The sequence below is a fragment of the Galeopterus variegatus genome, unplaced genomic scaffold (assembly GCF_000696425.1).
Source record: "Galeopterus variegatus unplaced genomic scaffold, G_variegatus-3.0.2 Scaffold775, whole genome shotgun sequence".
Taxonomy (NCBI): domain Eukaryota; kingdom Metazoa; phylum Chordata; class Mammalia; order Dermoptera; family Cynocephalidae; genus Galeopterus; species Galeopterus variegatus.
In genome coordinates, this window is record NW_007726886.1 from 8,496 (window position 1) to 30,355 (window position 21,860).

Sequence of the window (21,860 nt, forward strand, 5' to 3'; positions counted from 1 at the left end):
TGGGCCCCCCTTTCTCTTTCCCCCAGCCTCCTCTTCCTCTCCTTCCCCTTCTCTTTCCCCCCCATCTTCTTCCATCTATTTAATCCTTTGAAAGTGTATGAAGTTAAAGACAGACAGGTAAGGTACATGTTTATTTCACTGTGCATTAACTAGTCGGTACATGTGCTTATTAAGGGGGAATGCATTTTAAAAATCAATCATCATGTGTTTTTTCTATTTTGTAAATATTATCAATATTTTAATCATTCATTTACAACTTCTGAATCACTGATTCAATTTTTCATGAGAAAAATAATTGTTATATTCAATATAACATCTAATGTATTTTTAAGTGATCTTACATCATAGAATGAAGCAATTACATGATTTTGGTCAGATTCAATTTTATATTTTATTACCCAACTCCATAAAAACTCACTTTTTATTGTTCACTATCTGTAATATTATAAGCATATTAATGCCATTTGTTTCATTTATTTTATGTGTTTAACTTTATTGTCTACAAATACTTTTAGGTCAGTTAATTGTCTTACTCAGATTGATTATTTACCATAGTTTACAATTCAGAATTTAGCTAACCTAGTTTTAAAAAAATCCTGTCAAAGCACTTTGTTTACATCCTACTCGTTCTCTGAGAACCGTGGGAAGAACAGTTTCAGCCCCAGAAGTAGTTCCTTTCTCCAATGTACAACAGAGTTGTTTTCATTTGCAGAATCAATCTAGGGCAAGGCAGGTGTCTCAGTGAAAGAAATTCTAATTTTACTTACCCTTTATTGAGTCCTTCAATTTTTCTTAATTAAACTTCTAGGCTCCCGTCAAAAGTAATGTAATTATATTTGTTTTATTCAGAGACCTAAGATCCAGACAGTAATTAATCATATATATTATACATGATATTATACATGATATATGCACACATATATACACACATATGCACATATATACATATACTTCTATCCATATATACAAATAAACATATACGTATATATTTCATTTCTTTTGTTTGGGGCATGAGGAAGTATTATCCTATAAATTGTCTTAATCTGTTCTCTCCATTTTCTCCTGCATAGATTAACATTCCACTTGCTCAGCATGACACTTAAACAATAAATTAAGCTTGAGTTTACCTCCACAGACTTGTTCAATTAATGCAGTGAAAGAATTCTAGTACTTGCTAAAAAATGTATGTAGAGAGATTAAGATTTTCAAGTAAAATATAAAACAAAATATTTGGATATTTCTGTGATAGTACCACTATAAGAAATATAGAAGGAGTATGTAGTTTTTCAATCAAAGAAATGTAAATGTCCAAAAATGTTGTGAAAACATAGGACAGAGATTAGCATTTCACTTGGAGAACACTAAAATTACATTAATTTATATAACATATGATGGAATAGCATAATGTATTTCAAATGGGCCTTTGCAGAAATGGGCCACAAAATGGATATTCAATAAATACTAACAGAATCTGAATTTGAATTAGAAAGGAATATCTTATTATAAAATAAGTAATTTTCTTTTACAATAATTGGTCACTAAAGAGTACTGCATGCATACATGCCAGGAACAGTCCATAGCACTATTCTTAAATAATGTCACCCAGTCACTGGGATTTCTTAATACGTTTAGTTACAAAATAAGTTGCTGCTTATTTCTCCCACATTCATCAAACCATTCACTTTTTTTTTCCTGTTTGAAGCAGGAACAGTCCATAGCACTATTCTTAAATAATGTCACCCAGTCACTGGGATTTCTTAATACATTTAGTTACAAAATAAGTTGCTGCTTATTTCTCCCACATTCATCAAACCATTCACTTTTTTTTTCCTGTTTGAACTATCAGATAAGTAAGATTTGGCCATGTCTCTTTTCCTTAGTGATTCAGGATAATATAGATTTATGAAAGTTAAGTTATTAGATCTGTTTCTCAACAAAAGAAACAGAAATTTATAACCATTTCATCAGCCTATGACATTCCAGCATGATAAGTAGGAAAGAGGAAAGCAGCATAAGTTATACTTTTAAACATGGTAGCAAAAACAAAGAAACGAAACAAGGATAAGCAGAAATGACATAGACAATGTATTAGATAGTCTTAAAGCAGAACGTGATATGAATCTGTCTTCTGAAACTCTTCTAATTCTTCATTGCAATCTAGTATAAGTCTTACCTTCACTTTTATAATTTTTTTTTACCAAACATTGTGAATTATACAGAAATGACTAAGTGTCCCTTTGACCTCAACAATACTTAGAGGTAGCTGAACATTTTAGTTAACATAGTCCAGGCCCCCTCAGAAACCAAACAAAACACTGGGGCAATCCCAAATAATCAGATGTATCCTTTGATCTCCATGAGAGGAAATAAAACACCTTTTTTCCCCTCCACTTTGCACCCCTGTTTACCTTGTCTTTCTTTTACAGTCCCTACATTAGATTATCTCGTGTCATGAACTAAGCCACAGCCAGATGATTGTAATTGAATAATCTCATTGCAGTAACTAAAAGAACATTCTGCTTCTTTCATCTTTAGAGATGCATAAATGAAAACAGGAGGCAGCCTCACTAGGTATAATACCAATTAATTTGCTTGTGTTCTGCATTCATTTCTTGTTACCATATGATATCCTTGTGTCACCCAGTAAGACTACTAAGGAGCTAATCATTTTTCCTTTCTTTACATCATGAGTTTAAGGAATGAAAATCTTACTTCTTATTCAAGTGCAAGAGTAAGCATATCCCTTGTGAAAGATTTATACACTCTAACATGTACCTCTATGCATCATCTATTAACGCTATGTAATAAAATGCAGAGAAAGGAGGTTTTCAAACTAAATTAACTCTAGTACAGCAGTATATTGTTTGGACAAGACTGGATCTATTAAAGAGGGTGAGACAAATGATAAATCTACCCATGAGCTATAGCACAACAGGAATATGGCCCTTGTGGGCAAGCATCATTCCTAAGTCAATGTCTCACCTTGACATTTATTTTCCATAAGTTATAAGCTTACCTTTTAGATAGCAGTAAGAAAGCATTCATCTTCTGCAAGGTTGCAAGCTATTGACATTATCTCTTCCCTGGGTGATAAAGAACGTTGATTTCTGGATATGAAAGAATTTAACAAAGAATAACTGCATAATGCATGCATTCATTGCTGTTTTCATGATCAATAAAGAGCCAAACATGACATGCATGACTGATATGTGCTTTAAATAATGTCTGCTTCCAATGTGATAGAGTCCCTTTTTAAGCCATATGGCTGTATAATCTCATCCTTAAAAAACTGTTTTGAGTAAAATTCATCTTTTCAAAAGTTATGAGTTGTGGGAATACTACATTTTATTGCCACTTAAGCTAACTGTATAAATTAATTTAGATTCATACTCATTTTCTTTTCCATTGGGAATTTTCATCTTAATTCCTTCTTCATCTTTTTCTTTTATGTGAATGTATTATCCACAACTTGCGATCAGTTCGAAGCGATTTGAGTTGCAAGTTGGTGGAAAAAGGAATTATTAACATCAATTGAGCACATTATTGAATAAGGTTAAATTATTCATCAGTGCCAGTCCATTTTACCACAGGAAATAACACCTATATCAATCATGTAATATAGTTGGGTACTAACACAGGCTTATATAGAGATGCAGATGCTGCAACACTGCATCTTTTAGAGAATTAGCTTGCTTTTCATGTTATCTCTCTGAAGCTATGTGGCAAACAAAGAGTCTACATGTAGAGATACGTAGACAGAGATATAAAACTAGAGTTAAATACATCTTAATATCAATATAGCTTTTCCTTATATGGTAGAAAACAATATTATGTAGCTTGCTCAGGCTTTAAATGGCTTGGCTTCCTATACCAGTTTCACCACTTACTAAGTAACTTTTGGTAAGAATTTAACCTAAGCCTCAGTTTCCCAGTCTGTAAAATGGTGCCTACCTCACCAGGTTAATGTGAGGATCAAATGAGATAATACATATAAAGCACAAAGACTAAATAAGCATAAACAATTATTATTGTAAAGCTTTGCATGTTAGTAATTGCTAACATTCACTGAATGTTTATTGCATGTCAGGCATTGTTCTAAGTCAGTTGAGTATTAATGTTATCTGTATTTTATAGGCAAGGTAATCTGAAACACTGAAAGGTGAAATTACCTGCTCATTGTTAATAGCTATTAAGGTCTAAAGCTCAGGTTTAATCTTAGTTTGGATCCAAAATCTTTCTATATACCGAACATACTATAGTGCTTCTTAACTCATACAAAAATGAAAAAACTTAGAAAATATAAATATATATATATATATTTTTTTTAAAAAAGCTTTTAACTCCTTTACCTAGAGATAAATAGATTTGCTTATTATTTCTCAATAGCATTTTTTCTGGGCTTGTATATTCTTTTCAAAATGTAATCATTCTTTCAAAACTCAGTGTATTTTTTTTTAAAAAATTCTATTTGGCTTAATTGAAGAACAGGTACAGTGAATAAATCAGGCTAATAAATATGCCTGCCCAAGACTTCTCTTCTGTTTTGCTTTTTTATTGTCTTAACTTGAAGTAGATTTTTATTCTTATTTATCTGATAGTTTTCAAATTGAGCTACAATTTTTATTTTTGTCCAGGCAATCAAAGATGAGCTCTAGAAACATAACGAATATAGCAACTTAAAATGTCAAGAGGAATTTTTTTTCCCAAATAGCAAAACAAAAGTAAAAATAAATAAACCTTTGGATAAGGGAGAATTTTAAAATTTAAAATCATTAAGAAATGCAGAAAAGATCAACATTTACCTCTTACATAAAATATTACATATGTCAAGTTCCAGCATAAATTTAAAAGATGAACAAGAAATTACTGACATTCTTAGTATATTTCAAAAACACACACATGTCCATTGTATCCATATAAATATAAAATTGGCAGTTAATTAACAAAATGATAAATACAAATAACTCATATAAATATGAAAAGATAGCATATTAGGAATCAAAAATACAGATTAAAGCAATAAAATGCCCTTGTTCTATCAGTTAATAAAGCATAAATATTTAGACTTTATTATCGACATTGAGAATGTAAGAAAACTGTCAATTTTACACTCCTCGAGATAGCATATTAGGAATCAAAAATACAGATTAAAGCAATAAAATGCCCTTGTTCTATCAGTCAATAAAGCATAAATATTTAGACTTTATTATCGACATTGAGAATGTAAGAAAACTGTCAATTTTACACTCCTCGTGCTAGTGTAAGATGGTATAACAGCATCGGTCACATTGTAAGGGTGGCTTCCAGATAATGGTCTCTTCCTCATTGTCTCCAAGTGCCTGAACACATCCAGGGAGGGCCAACTCATCTGTTCACACATGGGCCACCAGGAACCATGTTTGTTCTGCTGGAACACATCAATAGCCATGGCCAGTAAGAATGGTTCTCTCATAAATGCAGACTGAGAAGCTACAACATAGTCTCTTTGCCTTCTTGTAAGTATGACATGATCTGGAGATCTGTGAGGTTGCCGTGGATGAAGAATCAGTGTAGGCTTTTCTGTAGAAAATGAGAAAAGTGAGAGACACAGAAAAAAGTAGATAGGAGAGTGAGCCAGGTTTGCCAGGTGGCTTCCCATTTCCAGTTCAGTGTCTCCATATGGCCTGACTTCCTTCTTTTCTGTGAGTTCCAGGAAACTCCCTTGTCTCCTGATAGTAATCGTTTTTTTGCTCAATTTATTCCTGTATTTTAAACCAAAATCATAATAGGGCAAATTATTTGCAAAAGCAAATTGGTAATGTTTTCAAGATGTTAAAAAGTTAGTAAGAATAAACTTATTAATTCCACTTCTAAGAATCTATCATAATGGGGGACATTCAAAACAATACTATAGATACATTATAAAAATGCATTATGAAAAGAATACTTTGGACAAAAACGTTAATAACATTTTTATTTATAATGATGAAAACTAGAAAGCAACTCAAATACCCAATAATAAAAAGATGATTAAATTTTAACAGCTCTGTACAATTTAATATTATGCAAACTTTAGAACTGCTTACAAAAAGCTGGTGATAAAATTGGTAAATGAATAGTTCATAGTATAAAGTGAGAAGACTATAATGGAAACATCTATCACCTGGCTGTACCCCATTTTAACTGTGACATTCTGGTCTGCATTTCACAGAACAGGTATTTAAATTTTTTAAACCATTACTAAAGAAATCCTGTCTAAGATTGTAATTTTATAATTTTAGATATCATGGTAAATTACTAGAAATGTTTGTATTGTTTGCTAGACAGGTTTTATTATACTCCTTCATCATCTATCACTTGGTTGATATACTTTACCAACATACTTCAGTGGCTAGATGACAATAGTAAAATTATAAAGGGCGATTTTCATATTATGTTCTCTGTAAATATCATTTAGCTTAACTTTAAATACATAATACCCAATAAACATATTATTGTTTAATTTCCTTAGCAAAGTCTCTTTATAAACACACTGAAAAACCACCTTTTTGTGTATGTGAAGTCTAAAAATGACCAGAATTCTCCAAGAGTGTAATAAATGCTTTTGATTAACTGAAATCTTCTTCTCTCATTAGAGAAGACTAATAGAGCTTCAAGGATACAGAATTCAGAATGGAAAAATATGTCATTTTTAGAATAAATATCTTTCAGGCAATATCTAATGATGTGGACAACCTTTCACATGTTTTCATACAAAATACTAGCTGGTTACTAACAAAGCATTCAAGTTTTTGCAAATGTGTTCTTGTCAGTATTAACATTAAATCTAACAAAGCAACCAATTCCAAGTTATAGTGAAGCATTCCAAAATACGAAATTTCAGTGTCTAATGCAGTATGGCCCTCACTTACATTAGTAATGTCTGTGCCTGCTTGTCTTTTGTTTGTGTTTGCCATAGTATCCTCATATGCATTCTGTACATGGTATCACATTCACTCATTAATACGTAGAAATTATGATCATCATAAAATCTGGATGTTGATATTTAGCTTTGAATCAACTGTTTGTAGTATATTATCTTTTTCATTCTCATGTAATATTTATAATATGTTCTGTATGAGAAGTTTGCTTCGAGTACTACCATGGTTGCCTCAGTCTCTGCATTGAATGGCCAACATCCCAGCCTCTAGCACAGTCTAGCTTAGTGAGGACAGCACAGTACATAACTCACAAAGGTGTGAGATTTACATGACACAACTGCAAAAAAGTGCTTAGAATCCTGTCAGCATCTAGCAAGAGCTTACTCAGGGATGGTTCTTGAGGAGTGCGTTGAAATCGAGGGAAAGATACAACCACTCAGATTCATCTTCTCTATACATTACTACATTTTATTCAATATTTTTCCATTTCCCATTTTATAATATAGTAAAAATTAAATTGGTTTGCAGTTTTGCAAAACTGCATTGTTCAATGTGAAAGTAATTCCTCTTCACATTTAGTATTATATGCTTAAATATCCGCTTTCTAACATTATGTAGTATGCACTTTCCTTGTTTCATGTCATTTTGCAGATTTTATAAGAAGTTATCAAAAAAAGACAAAGAAATATTGCTTTTATAAATATGCAATGTGTTTCACAGCAAAAAGATACCTATTATTTTTCAATTTATTGTAGCATTATTTCTTTGAGGGACAATTTTGGAGTCCTTGATTCCTCTCTAAAAGGTCTGAATTACTGAAGTTGCCATATAAAGTTTCAGAACCAGCTTCCTTCGTGGGCATGGATTACATTTGGGTGAGAAAGGAAGACAGTTCAGATGGATAAAGCAATACTCCTGGGAAAAGACTATTAACATGTATAAAGGGATTTCCTTGCAGTATAAATACTAGCACGCGCCCTCCTGGTGCCTCAGAGCCTTCCTGATGTATATATGCAGGTAGTGAGAACTGAATAGGCCCTTTGAGATAGTAATATAGTAAAACTCTGATTTGGGAAGCAGTGGTTCTCCTTAATTTTCTCCTCTTGTGGGAATGAGTTGCCAATCTTTTTCTTCAGCTGATACCTTCATACCTCTGAATTCTGATGCTTCTGCAACCCTGCCTCTGATAATGCACCACAGTGCTGCCGAGTGTCTACCGGTCTCCAATCATGCCACCAATGTGATGTCTACAGGTACTGACTCCTATAAAAGTTTACATATGGCTGGGACTAAAGATTTCAGAATGGATGCTTTGAATCTTGTTAGTTAATACTCTCTTTGCTTCTTTTATTTTTTCCCATTCATTAAATTGTTTTAAACTAAATATTAAGAATATTAAAGAAGCCAAAATGCCTAAGAATTTTTAAAAGAAATACTACTGAGTGTGATCATTTAAATTTTTGTTAGTTTTATTATAATAAAAAAGATCTGTTTTTTACAGAAGAAAACAGCAAGCTTGGGTATTTTAAATCTGAAAACCATGTTAATGAAATATTTATGGATAAGAAACAAAATGAAATAAATATTCTAAAATAATTTAGAGTTGCTACTTCTTTATTTTATAGATTTATTTGATTTTGAGATTATATTTGCTACTGTTTCTGAAAACAGCCATAAACCTTATAGTAAACGCAACTGAATAATTCCCAATACCAAGAACAATGGATTTCAAAGAGTAAAGTAACTAAATATGTTTTAACATAATTATATTCTTAGCATAATACAAAACTCAAAAATTAAAGCTGTAAGTAATGCAACATTTAGAGCCCATGAAGTGAGTTCAATTTTCTCAAGATTGAGTTCTGAAGAGCCTTCAACTTCTAACTAACGTTTAGTATTTGTTTCAAATAACTTTCTTAAATAAAAATCAAACTTGAGAATTCAAAAATACTATCTCAATGAAATCAACTAATTATATGTTTTCCTAATGATGCTTTTATTTTTTCAACTATGCAATAACAAAGTATTTTAAAGTTGATTTATAAATGGGCAAAGACTAAAATTGACTAAATTTCTTCCATTAAATGGCAATATACTATTCACTTTTCTTTTGTTTTAAATGCAATCTCCCTCACATTTAGGAATAAAATAAAATTTTATGCATTTAGAAATCAAATTTTGAGTTAATACATTTATATACTGATTCAAATGATTTAAGCTTTATTCTTTATTACAATTAGGCAGTTCCAAACATATATATCAGTTTGACATCAATCCTTATCAAAAGTTTATGAGTCTAGAGATTGGATATTAGGAATTAGGTAAAATCATTTGATGTAGAGTTTTTTTGTTTTTGTTTTTGGTTTTTTTAATCTACCAACGATTTCCATAATTGAATTAAAGTGGTGATACTAGGAGTATCCTCAAACATACCTTTTAGAAAATATAATAAAATGTTTTTTATCAAAAATATGTGCTATAAATAAATCTAAAAATACCCACATAATTAATCATATATTTCAAATAATAGACATTTCTGTAGATTGTTTCTTTAATCTAATGTGTGTGAAGAGAATTTGGCCAATGTGAAAATAAAATTTATAACTGAAGTAGTGGTCTAGTAAAATGATCTAATTTTAGGCTCAAAATCCTATTTCTTTACCTGAAAATAAATAGCAATTTAATCTAATGTGTGTGAAGAGAATTTGGCCAATGTGAAAATAAAATTTATAACTGAAGTAATGGTCTAGTAAAATGATCTAATTTTAGGCTCAAAATCCTATTTCTTTACCTGAAAATAAATAGCAATGCATTTAATAAATTAGCCTATCCTTTACCCAACTTTCTAAAATCAGAGAAACAAAAATTATTTAAACCTTTGAAGTAAAAATAATTATAATTAGTAAAAATGAACAAAAAAATGTTTTAAATAACAATAACATTTATTTATAATTTTCCATGAAATTATAATCATTTACTCCTAATTATCTAAGTAAAAAATGAGAAGTACCGGTTTTAATGAGAGCACTTGGATATTAAGTGTGTTTAAAGTTCATTTTTTAAATTTTGGAATTCATGGTAAGATTTTATATTTATGAAATCTTTATATTTCAAAATTACTTCAGTTCTTTCTACATGTTGGTTATAGAATGAAAATTTATGAAGATATGTTAAAAATTAAAATTATTCTTTATTTAGAAAAAAATATATTTTACTTTATGAAGACCTCATCTTTAATCACTAGATTCTCTCTCAATATTTTCAAAGGATCCTAATTCTATACTTTACAATATCTCATTTATTCAAGAAGATATGATTATGTATATTTATGAAAATCCACCACCTTATTTGGGATGTGAAGAAAATTGGGAAACTACATAAGGAAATATTGACTAGTATTTTTATTGTCAGAAGTTCATGCTCTTAATCAACTTGGTGACTTGTTTTTAAAACGAGATAAAAGTTTAGTAATTCAAATTTGCTTTCTAAATATACATTGAAGCCTATAACAATTTATGAACTAAGTTGTGTTTATATATAGCTTTATGGATATCAAATCACTCAATAGTCAATGAAATTATTTTCTAACTGGCTTTATCATTAGAATGGTTGAATTGATCGTGTCCATGCAGAAAACCTACAACCTCATGGTTTCAACATTGACATAAATACATCAAATGTTGTCACAGGTTTTTCATAATAGCCTGAAATGTAGTGGGATTTTTATGATTGTATTCAATACAAGGGTGGTTTCTCTGCCATTTTCTCTCTGATATGATAAGAGAAATGTGTTAGGAAAATAAACAAAAGTATAGACCATCCAAGAGTCAATTTCTGTATTCATTCTTCCAGAGAAAGACCTCTTTATAATACCATGCTACACAAGAATTGTAAGAGACCATTCCTCTGGTCAGTTTGCTGCAATGTCTACACTGGATGGCACCTACAAGAATTCTGTAACTCCAAGAATTCTGTAGCCAAGATTCAGACTGGTTAGTCATTCCTTCATGGGGCACTCATAGTTGTAGCACAGAGCACAGGATAATTAATGAAGGTTATAGTCTACTTCAGTGATTTATGATCTTATTACTTGAAACAAACTTCGACCCCTAGTGTTAACCTACTAATCAGAGACCTTCCTCCAAATGAGAAAAAATTGTTGGTGTATAACTTTAAGAATCGCATAAATGTTTATTTTTGAAATAAAATGAATGTGTCTTGAATCCTCATGAATTTTCTTACCAGTCCCGTCTGTTTTGTCTTTGATCCAAACTCCTAAATGTCTGTGCGCACATTTCTCGGTGGCAACGTTGGGAAATACAGCAACGGGACTTCATTATTCTGTTCCTTCCTGTCATTATGGAAACCAGCCATCAACCTATGGAGTGATGGCAGGTAAGAAAATTTGTCTTTACAAATGCTATTGAATTTTGGGACACTTAGATGGATTTCTTGGGCCTGAGAGAATCATGACCAGAGTGTGACATGAAATTGCGATCTCTTGACCTTGGAAATGACTGGTAAAAACCACCACTTACTGAGATGTTCCCTGATCTGTGATGCCCTTAGAAACCATGGGAATTATACCTGATTGCCCTATTTTATGCAACTCTGAGCTGCTGGGCTTCCTAACTCTTGCGTTTGTTTTGTATGTTTTTTATTCAAATTCACTTCTGTCAAACTGCTGGTTGTCATTTGTTCATCTGATTGGCAGGCAGGCTTGCCTTCAGGAGGAATACAGCAGCTACTAGCCTCATATGGCTATTTATACTTAAATGTAAATTAATTGAAATAAAATTTAAAACTCAGTTCCTCAGTTGCTTTAGCTACGTTTCAAGTGCTCGACAACTTCATGTGGCTAGTGGCTACCATATCAGATAGCAAAAATTTATAGAACATCTCCCTCATCTCAGTATTTCTTCTGGACGTTTGGTTCATAAAGATAAATAAGACACTGATTGAAGGCTAAGAGTTATCTGCAGGGGCTTTAGTGACAGGTGTTTAAGGCTTTGACAGCCCTTTCTGAATTGCTTATGAGTCTTAACTGAAATTGAAATACTTAAAGTTACATACTTTTCTTTTCTGGAGAAGTAATGCATCACTATATAATGTAAAACTACCTATTTTCTGATTCTTATGAGAAGGAATGGAAGCATGGTTTTTAAGGAATGAGAAAATCTGGCCTATGAGATCCACCCTTCACAAAATTCATTGCTTTATTTCAGGGCATCACCAGATAAAAGATTTTAATGATTTAATAAAATTCACAGTGTGTTGTGCACAGATTTCCTACTTGTTGGGTTTGTTTCTAAAGAAATTCTTAGATCTTTTATACTGATTACTGCAGCAGAAAGAACTCATCAGTGAAAAGAAACCAAGACTATGTGACAGAACATAAGTGGGAGTGTGTGTGTGACATACTGAGAGAGAAACTTTGGATTAAGTAATCGTATATTAGGGAAATCTTTTCTAACTGATGGTGTTTCGTTATCATCCAGATGAGCAATGAAACAAACAAAAAAGATTTATGCTTATAATTTTTAAATAAATTAGAACAAATAATTTAGCTTACCAATCTTTAATTTCTCAAAATTTCTCACCTTAAGACTAAATAAAATATTAAAACTTTAGAATAAAATAATATTCCAGAAAAATATTGGCTTCTTTTTCACTTTATTAGCAGTATTCTGAACAAACTAGTATCTTCACATTTATGATCAAATGAAGGCTGATGTTCTTAATGATTACTTGCAAATCCTGATGTCTTTTTAATAATTAAGAAGTAAGGAAATCGTATTTTTTTCTTCTCCAAAAATTGATCATTTATGGTCCATATGCTTAGTTAATCAGTATTCATAGTTAATGAGAACAGCCCTCCTGGATGATGAGCTAATTTCATTTTAAGATAGCAAAATATGTGCATTTAGCTACTGGAGGTGCAGGTGGAATGACTTCTGTGACCTCTACAACATTTCGATTATGTAGACAGGAAATGATGTACATGGCGGCATGCTACTATCTCTTGGAAGAAAGGCCTTACAGTTCATTCGAAGTGATTTCCAGGAACCAAGGTACACCTTTAATTTCTCTCAAAACCCAGCACAGAGGCAGTCCCTGATAACTAATTGAGGTTAACACAAAGATAAAACCAGTCACAGACCAGAGACCAATAATTTTTCACCCAAATACCTCAAGATGAATTCTGCTCTAGTGAGTTTGCAGTTGGCCTCAGAATCCTAATTCTCTTCCTGCTTCCAGGACAAAGCCAAGAGGCCCATGTTTACACTGAAAGTCAAACAGGCAGTTCAGTATTTGCTGATACAAGGCCGTCAAGCAGGCACTCAGCAAACCCTCTTCCAGTAAACTCTTCCTCATCACATTTAAAAATGAAAGGCCCCTCGGAAAGCCTTTTAAAATGATTCAAAGCCTGGTTTAGTGACATCAGAGCAAAATGGTTATACAAAAATTTGGAGGTATCACTGTAATCTTAAAATGAAATAATTTTTGTCACTGAAAGAAGAACACCATGGCAAGCATAGGGATATTTGAATATTTTTGAGGAACATCATTAAAATGTGATATGCTTTATAATTTGCCAGAATGTCTACATTTTTACACATATCCAGCATTTGCTTCGTGGCAGATTTAATCTTACAGAACTGAACTCTCCTGCCTTCATCCCCAGAGAAGATGCACAAACTGAGTTATAAAATACAAGAATTCAGAAATGAGAGAAAAAAGGTATAAAATACACAATAGAAATCTGGCTACGTCATTTGAACTTTCCAAGAAGTTTCAAGGCGTTAATCATATCAGCCACTTCCACACAGTCCACAGAAGCATCTTATCAACAACAAAAACAGGTTCAATGTCATGTTCCATATGAAAATGAAGCTACAGAAAGAACTACGTTTCAAAGGATGTGAAATTACTTTATTTTAATATGGTTATTTTATTACCCTGCTCTGAAGCTTACACTGAGCTTGAGAATCTCATTAAATTAATAACCCACAGGAAGGGAAGAGCTACAGCTAGTATTTTGTCAGGTTGGTAGAGAGAACTTTAATCATCAGATGAATCCACTGTACCTCATAGTCCAGGTATGAGGCAAACTAAACAGAATGACTAGTTGGGTATAGTGAATTAGCCACATCATTAACTACTAACCTTGTTCAGGTCACTTAACACCTCTGAGTTTTAATCTCTTCACATCTAAGTTGTGGTGTATACTGCAACTCTACTGGGGTTAAATTGTAGCAAATTTGTGCACACTCAACCTGCCTTTTCCTGTGATCTCTTCAGATACACTTGCAACTAAATTCCTTCTGTTCCTTCCCTCCTGAGAATTTAGAATTCAGCAGCCTACAGTACCTATAACAGGAAACAGAGAATAACAAATGCTATTCAAAATCTCTTCTGATAAACACAAAACAAAACAAATGTCAATAGAAAGTCCTCCAAGCTCTGACTCTTGGGTATCTGAGATTGTTTCTGTGCTCCAGCTTCTAAAGCAGGGTGAAATTTAGGAAACAGGCTCAATGGGCTGTTCCCCTTTTCCACTGTCCTGCAGAAACTGAGCCTATCAGCCTCACGATCATGAATGTTCAGCCCAGCATGGTTAGATGACAATGGCCAAACCAAGAAGTGGTGTGAGAGTACTCATTTTAAAAATTTATTTTAAGAGGAAAACAAAAATAAAGCTGAGGTTTGGGAATTAACCAAGATGATGAACATCCATTCTTTTTGATGAGGAGAGATTTTTGAGAAAAGATTATTAGAGAAAAGATTTTTGAGGCTGAAAATGCTCTCTCCACCTGTACTAATGAAAAGTCAGCAGAAACCAGCTGACATGGAAAAATAGTCTACTCGGAACACATCTCTTCTTTCTTTTATTTTTCCCCCTTCCTTCCTTCCTTCCTTCCTTCCTTCCTTCCTTCCTTCCTTCCTTCCTTTTTCCTTTTTCCCTTTTCCTTTCTCTTTGATGTATTTTGTCCTAAATTGTTCTAGTTGTATCAACTCTGAGGGAAGGAGTCCTTCCTTCCTTCCTTCCTTCCTTCCTTCCTTCCTTCCTTCCTCCCTCCCTTCCTTCCTTTTTCCTTTTTCCCTTTTCCTTTCTCTTTGATGTATTTTGTCCTAAATTGTTCTGGTTGTATCAACTCTGAGGGAAGGGCTAGTTGTATCAACTCTGAGGGAAGGAGTGATTCTGAAGATCTTTTGCCTCTGAATCATAAAAGGTTTTTCAGTAGCAGTAACATGATGAATTTTTCCTTCTAGACTAGGGGTTGGCAACATTTTCCTATAAAGTACCAGACAGTAAATAACATAAGCTTTCTAGTTTCTGTTGCAACTATTCAACTCTGTCATTGTAGCGGGAAAGCAGTCATAGGGGATGACTGTGGGATGAATGGGCATGGAAGACAGTAAATAACATAAGCTTTCTAGTTTCTGTTGCAACTATTCAACTCTGTCATTGTAGCAGGAAAGCAGTCATAGGGGATGACTGTGGGATGAATGGGCATGGCTGTGTTCCAATTAACCGTAATTTGCAAAAACAGGCAGTGGACGCCTGTTGTACATGGATGGGATTTACCAATGCACAAAAGTGAAAAGATCAGAATTAAAATTTATGATTTGCTTCAAGTTGTCATGTGTGGGAAAAAATGGGGGAATAAATGGGAACATTCAAATACATGTTCCTGTGAGTGTTTATAGCAGGGTGGTGTATTTTACTGTGTCCCTCTGCTTCTCCTGTTTGTTTTTTTAAGGCATTAAGCATGTAACCTGAGATGTCAGCTAGCCACATGCACACAAGAACAATTTGCTCCATGCCACGGTACATTGAGTCAGCGCCTTGCAAGGCGAGCCCTACCTCTGCCCCCCGTTGCCTGCTTTAGAAGATTTTCCTCTTTTCTTCTGTCACCTCCACCACACAGAAACACATACAGAGCAATTCAGAAAGGTTGTGGTAGATTAATCTGCAATATGATAACATATTTTGGACTGTAGAGAGTGTGAAAACACTTTCAAGCTATTTAAGTGTATGCTTGTCTACACCTAAAGACCATTTTGCTTTATGAATGCTTTGGAAAATGTTTACAAGATCTCTGCTGCACTTGACTCACCACATCTTTTATCTTCTTTCTATTTTTTTTTCTTTTTCAGTAATTCAGGCTTTAAAAAGATTTGAAAAATATCTTGCCATGTATACCATACAAATCAGTCCCCACTCTCTCTCAAATACAGGATTAAATGATAGAAATAAAAGTTTGTTTGGTTGTGCTTTTAACTGCTATGTTGAATTTCTGTGTAAGGTTAGTTTCAGGAAAACTATGACCCTGCAAATAATTGTAAATACTTTCATGTAATGAAAACTACAAATGTATTGCACATCAGTGCATTCTTGCTCTGGATTCCGAACCTTGGAGCCTGGTATTTCCTGTACACTTTTTACAGACTCTATTCAAATTTATTTTCTAACTGTCCACTTTCTGAGAGTATTTATAATATATAAATTACCTCTAAAATGTTCTAGCAACAGGGATGGCACACTTCTAATACTTTTAAAGATAATTATAATATTTTTGTGTGAAAACATCTTTTTAATGTAGCCAAATGTGTTTAAACACAGGAAAAATCTGGAAAGTTATTTAATTCACCCCCATACAGACAGCCTGGAGAATGAACTAGGCAATTATTCTGATGTGTGTTATTGCAACATTTATTGAACCTGAAGTTCCAGTTTCAAATGCATAGTTAATTCATTGCAGCACCGGTGGAAATTTATTTAATTTCTTTCTACTTACATTTTCTAAATTGCAAATTGTGGGGAAAAATACATTTTCTTCCTAATTCATTTGTTTATATAAGAATAAGGATGAGGAAGATGATAAATGTAAAATGTACATAGCACAAGTGTCACATAGAAAGATTTGTAGCAGTACAAGATTATGATCAGCAAGAAAAATTGAAAGTAGTGATCAATATTGTTAACAAATTCGACCTTAAGGTATGTCTATGTAAAAGATATGCAACAAGTTATTTACTTAAAACAAAATAATTTGATGCAGGTTAAATGAATTATCTAAAGTGTCTTAAAATATACTAAATGTGCAAAATCACACAGTAGCCTGGTTTTTTCCTCTGTATTTACTATTTCTCAGGGTATTTCATCATTAAGTGTATTAAGTGATATCTGATATACCTGAATAATAAAAGAAGTGAAGTTTTTTCACATATGTTACAATAACTCTGAAAACATAAGCAAAAGATGTCTTTAGATAAATATTAAGCAGATGCTAAAATAAATGTAATCAGTTTTCTTTTTATATCTATTAGTATTTCACTTCAATTCAAATAAATCTATACCTAATAATAGGAAGCTAAAATTAAACCCCGGAAGCAATGAACATTCTCCAAAAGGAGCTATGTAAGTTAAAAGTTGATACAATTGTTTTATAAATTTTTGCTCTCAGCTAATGTATGTATCACACTAAAGTATAAAGTAGATAGTAAAATGACTTTTTAAAAAGTAAAACTGGATAATTTTTGTTTGTAAAAGTGGCATGAATTTTTCAAGACAAACGTAGTTTCTTTCAAATCTTTTTCCACCTGTGAAGCAGCCAAATTTATTTTGCTATTTTTTAATATACTTGTATGTTTACTTTGCTCCAGAAAAATAATATGTTCTATTGGGTAGGGGTGCACTTTATAGTTCTATTTTCTAAATAATATAAGCCAACAGTGTGCTGACTTACACTGTTCTTTGTTCATTACATATTGATATAGTAATGTAAAATTTATATACTATGGCAAAATACATCATTACTCATGTCTTTGATGTGTGATGTATTTACGGAAAAATTATAGGTAGCATGAACTCTTGATGTGTTTTTTCAGTAAATTTCCAAGAATAATTATTGCATATATTTTATAATCATTTATTTTAAAATATTTATTTATACTCATAAGAAAAATGATTAATTACTCAATATTTTTATATCAAAGTGTCTTGATTATACATGTCGTTTAAAATAAATTGAAGTGAAATCCTTAACCATAAAAATTGTTAATATATCAACAAAGAAAACAAACAAAATGTGTTGGAATTTGGCTTATCTACCATCCTGTCACCTGTGCTCCCCACCTGAGATAGACTCTTCTTTGCTAATGAAGAGTGAAATCTGGAAGCAATTGTTTTTTTTAAATGTCAGAAATTTTTGAGTGTGATTTATCGTTTAGCCCACTCAATAGATTCAATACTTTGTTACTGATGGGCAATTGCCTAAAATATCTAGAATTGCACCCTTCCTCTGATTTTTCTTAAATAATAATCAGGAAGTGATTCCATTATGTTGTATACTTTTCAAGAAATGTTGCTGACCTTTTAATAGAACTCTTAGTTACCTTTTGTTAGTGTATTTGCTCTTCAAATCTATTTAATCATATAAATGTATTTTATGTTCTCACAACTATCTTTTTATCTGCCTTCATTCAATTTTTTAAAAAAGACAATTTTTTCCCATTGAAATTAAGCATTTTCTGACACAACAGTGGGACTTTTTTAATACTGTAAGATCAACTTCTCAATCACTTGGTGCCCATAGCACTAAGCGCCTCGATGATAACAAACATCACAGGTTAATTGTTCAACGAATTAAGAAAATAGAGATCGATGCAAATATTTTAGTTAGAGTTGAACCTCAGATTCCCAGGAATAGACGTCTTTTAATCGAAAAAAATGATGGAAAACTTACACTGCAGAGAGAATTTGCTTATTTCCATTTTGATTACTTGCAATCCCCTGGTTCTTTACTTTAACATTATCTTTGTTTTTGCTGCTCCGGAGACGGGAACCTCAGATTCCCAGGAATAGACGTCTTTTAATCGAAAAAAATGATGGAAAACTTACACTTCAGAGAGAATTTGCTTATTTCCATTTTGATTACTTGCAATCCCCTGGTTCTTTACTTTAACATTATCTTTGTTTTTGCTGCTCCGGAGACGGTGGAAGATAAATAAACCCATTTCTACTAAGCCACTCTGACTGCTATTTGGGAAGACTGAGTGTAGGTCATCTTTAGGACTGGATACTGGCTAAAGCAGAATAATAGACTCTAACGGGCAAAACCTTTGCTTGTGTAGAAATAAGGGATAATTACAAATGGTCCTCTCCTTTTCTTTCTTTGTTTACTCACAGGTAGTTTAACTCCTTGTCTTTATAAGTTTCCTGACCACACCTTGAGTCATGGCTTTCCCCCCATACACCAGCCCCTCCTTGCAGAGGACCCCACCGCTGATTTCAAGCAGGAACTCAGGCGGAAAAGTAAACTGGTTGAAGAGCCAATAGACATGGATTCTCCAGAAATCCGAGAACTTGAGAAGTTCGCCAATGAATTTAAAGTGAGAAGAATTAAGTTAGGTATGCGCTTGTTAAGAGCAATGAAACACATCATTTGATCTGCAAATCCGTGCTCTGTTGCTGTTAAATCTCACACTGCTCAGACGTCTGACAGTTCTCCTTTACATCTCTACTGTGTTCTTAAGTTAGTCCGATTATGAAAATTCCACAAAAACCTTTATTTACAAGGAGTAAATTCCCAATAGCCCAAATAAATACATTTTTATGTACTCTTTTCCAACTTATCCACCTCAAGATTAGTTTTGAAGTACCCATTTTAATCTGTATTTTATTGGAACTTTTGAATATATAATATATTCATATGATTGAAAAGTATGAAAGAGTATAAGTGTCGTGTATCCTTTCAGCTTGTCTTTCCTGTTTATCAATGTTGTTAGTTTCTTGTGCCTTTCCAGAGATATCTCATGCATCTTAAGCAAATGCATCTATTCCTTCATACAGATGTATTTTAGAGAGCTTTCAGTACTGGTTTTTCTAGGACTCCTTTTCTTTTATGGATTGGTCAAACTTCACTTTATGAATATACTCAGTTTATTTAACCAGTCCTCTACTGATGGAATTTAGGGGGTTTCTAATCTTTTGCTGCTAAAAACAATGCCACAATTATTAATCTTACAAATGTCATTTTGGACCTATATAAATATGTACGTAGGAAAAAATATCAGAAGCACAATTGCTTGATTAGAGTATGTGTATTTATAATTTTGACAGATATTGTCAAACTGATTTCTATAGAAGTTGCATCAAATTTTGCTACCACCATGAGTGTCTCTTTTGTCACCCTCAGAATATAAACTCCATGAAGGCATGAGTTTTAGATTGGTTTTTTATTTGTTTATTTTTGTTTTCTCCTTAATGGTATGTCTGCAGAACCTAGAACAGTGACTGGAACATAGTATAAATAAATGGTGGTTGAAAGAAAATATATGCTATTAATCTTTAGTATCTTTGCAAATCAGATAAGTCAAAGTGGCATCTTATAGTTTCATTTTAAATTTCTCTTTTTATGAGTGGGGAATATTCTTTTAGGTACTTGACAGTCATTTGTGATTCCTTTTCTGTGAACTGTTCAGAGCATTTGTTCATTTTCTATTAAAAAGCGTTTTTAACATAAAATAGCCATAACAATTAACTTTGATTCAAATTCGTGAAGTAGTGTATTTTTTTTTTAATGGATTGAAATGATAGTTTGAAGTTCTGCATTTGTGGAATGAACCATAAGTAATTTTACAATGATATTTACTGATGGGCATCATATGTAATCATTTTAAACATACAGGTATATAGCCTTAGGCCTTGAAATAATAATAAACACAGCAATAGGCATCTTTATAACATTTTATTTTCAGTTTCCTATTTACATTTCTCTGAATGTTTCAAATTATGTGTTGATAGTTTATTTCAGCTTGTACTCTAAAGATGTTTGGGACAATCAATAAGAATCTTTTGCCTGGAGACAGAAGCATTACCAAATAATATAATAAATATGCTCAAAGGTATACATACAATGTTTTGCTATTGTAGACTCATAATAAACAGGTTTTTAGGGAAAGTAAGCATAATATTAATTTTATTTAGAACCCTTCAACAATATAGTAGAATTTTCACACTCTTACTGTTGAAATAAAAAAATTTGACATATTACCATGTATTTTATGCATTATAGTTAATATATTAAAGATTTTGAGCATATATTATCAGATATTTAATAATAAAGATGAAAAAGAAAGTATTTTAAAGTGTCTTATAAAGTGTTTATGACATACCTATCCAACCTGGCTGAATATTAGGAAAGGCAGATATTCCTATTGAATTCTTTTGACTTCTAGAAAAAAGTAATTTGTTAACCAGAAGAAATATTCTTTGAAGTACTGAACAATTCTACATTTAACTTTACTAAATAATTCTAAATGGCCAAAGAAGTATAATTTTTAAAAAGTATTTAATGATTGGCAAGGGAGAATATGGAGATTGTGTGAGAATGAACCAAAATGAATATTTCTTGAAAAACGGGAGCTGACAGTCTTTATTGTCCTTTCACAGGATACACCCAGACAAATGTCGGGGAGGCCCTGGCAGCTGTGCACGGCTCTGAATTCAGTCAAACCACTATCTGCCGATTTGAAAACCTGCAGCTCAGCTTTAAAAATGCGTGCAAACTAAAAGCAATATTATCCAAATGGCTAGAGGAAGCAGAGCAAGTGGGAGGTACTAGAGCTCTCTCTCTGAAGGCTGTGCCTGTGTTTTAGCCTAAAACGCATGGTTTCAATTGGTAAGGTTCATGCTGAACTCATAGGTTTGAGGGAGATTTTTCCCCTCTTTTCTCTTTTAGGTAAACAATAAATACCTTGTTATATCACACACACACACACACACACACACACACACACACACACACACACACACACACAAGGCCAATGCAAGTGTAGAAACAAATTTACTGAGAAGGAGAGAATAAGCTATATAAGGAGAGGTTTCTAGATAATGTGGCATCAGCACGAAGTGGTAAATTATTATTTTCTAACCCATCCAAATATTTTGCC

At 32.5% G+C, this 21,860-nt stretch overlaps 1 protein-coding gene across 2 annotated transcripts in view; it reads left to right on the forward strand.

The window, feature by feature from the left end:
• Window positions 1–7,887: 7,887 nt before the first annotated feature.
• The window catches only part of POU1F1 (POU class 1 homeobox 1), a 16,348-nt gene continuing 2,375 nt past the window's right edge, over window positions 7,888–21,860 (forward strand). Inside the window, exons 1-4 of one of the 2 annotated variants that reach the window (XM_008572363.1) lie at window positions 7,888–8,152; window positions 11,145–11,294; window positions 19,096–19,317; window positions 21,361–21,525. In XM_008572363.1, coding sequence (XP_008570585.1) covers window positions 8,011–8,152; window positions 11,145–11,294; window positions 19,096–19,317; window positions 21,361–21,525 — 679 coding nt within the window. In that variant the 5' untranslated portion in view covers window positions 7,888–8,010. The remainder of the gene's footprint in view (window positions 8,153–11,144; window positions 11,295–19,095; window positions 19,318–21,360; window positions 21,526–21,860) is intronic. The other variant, XM_008572364.1, reaches the window with a different exon arrangement.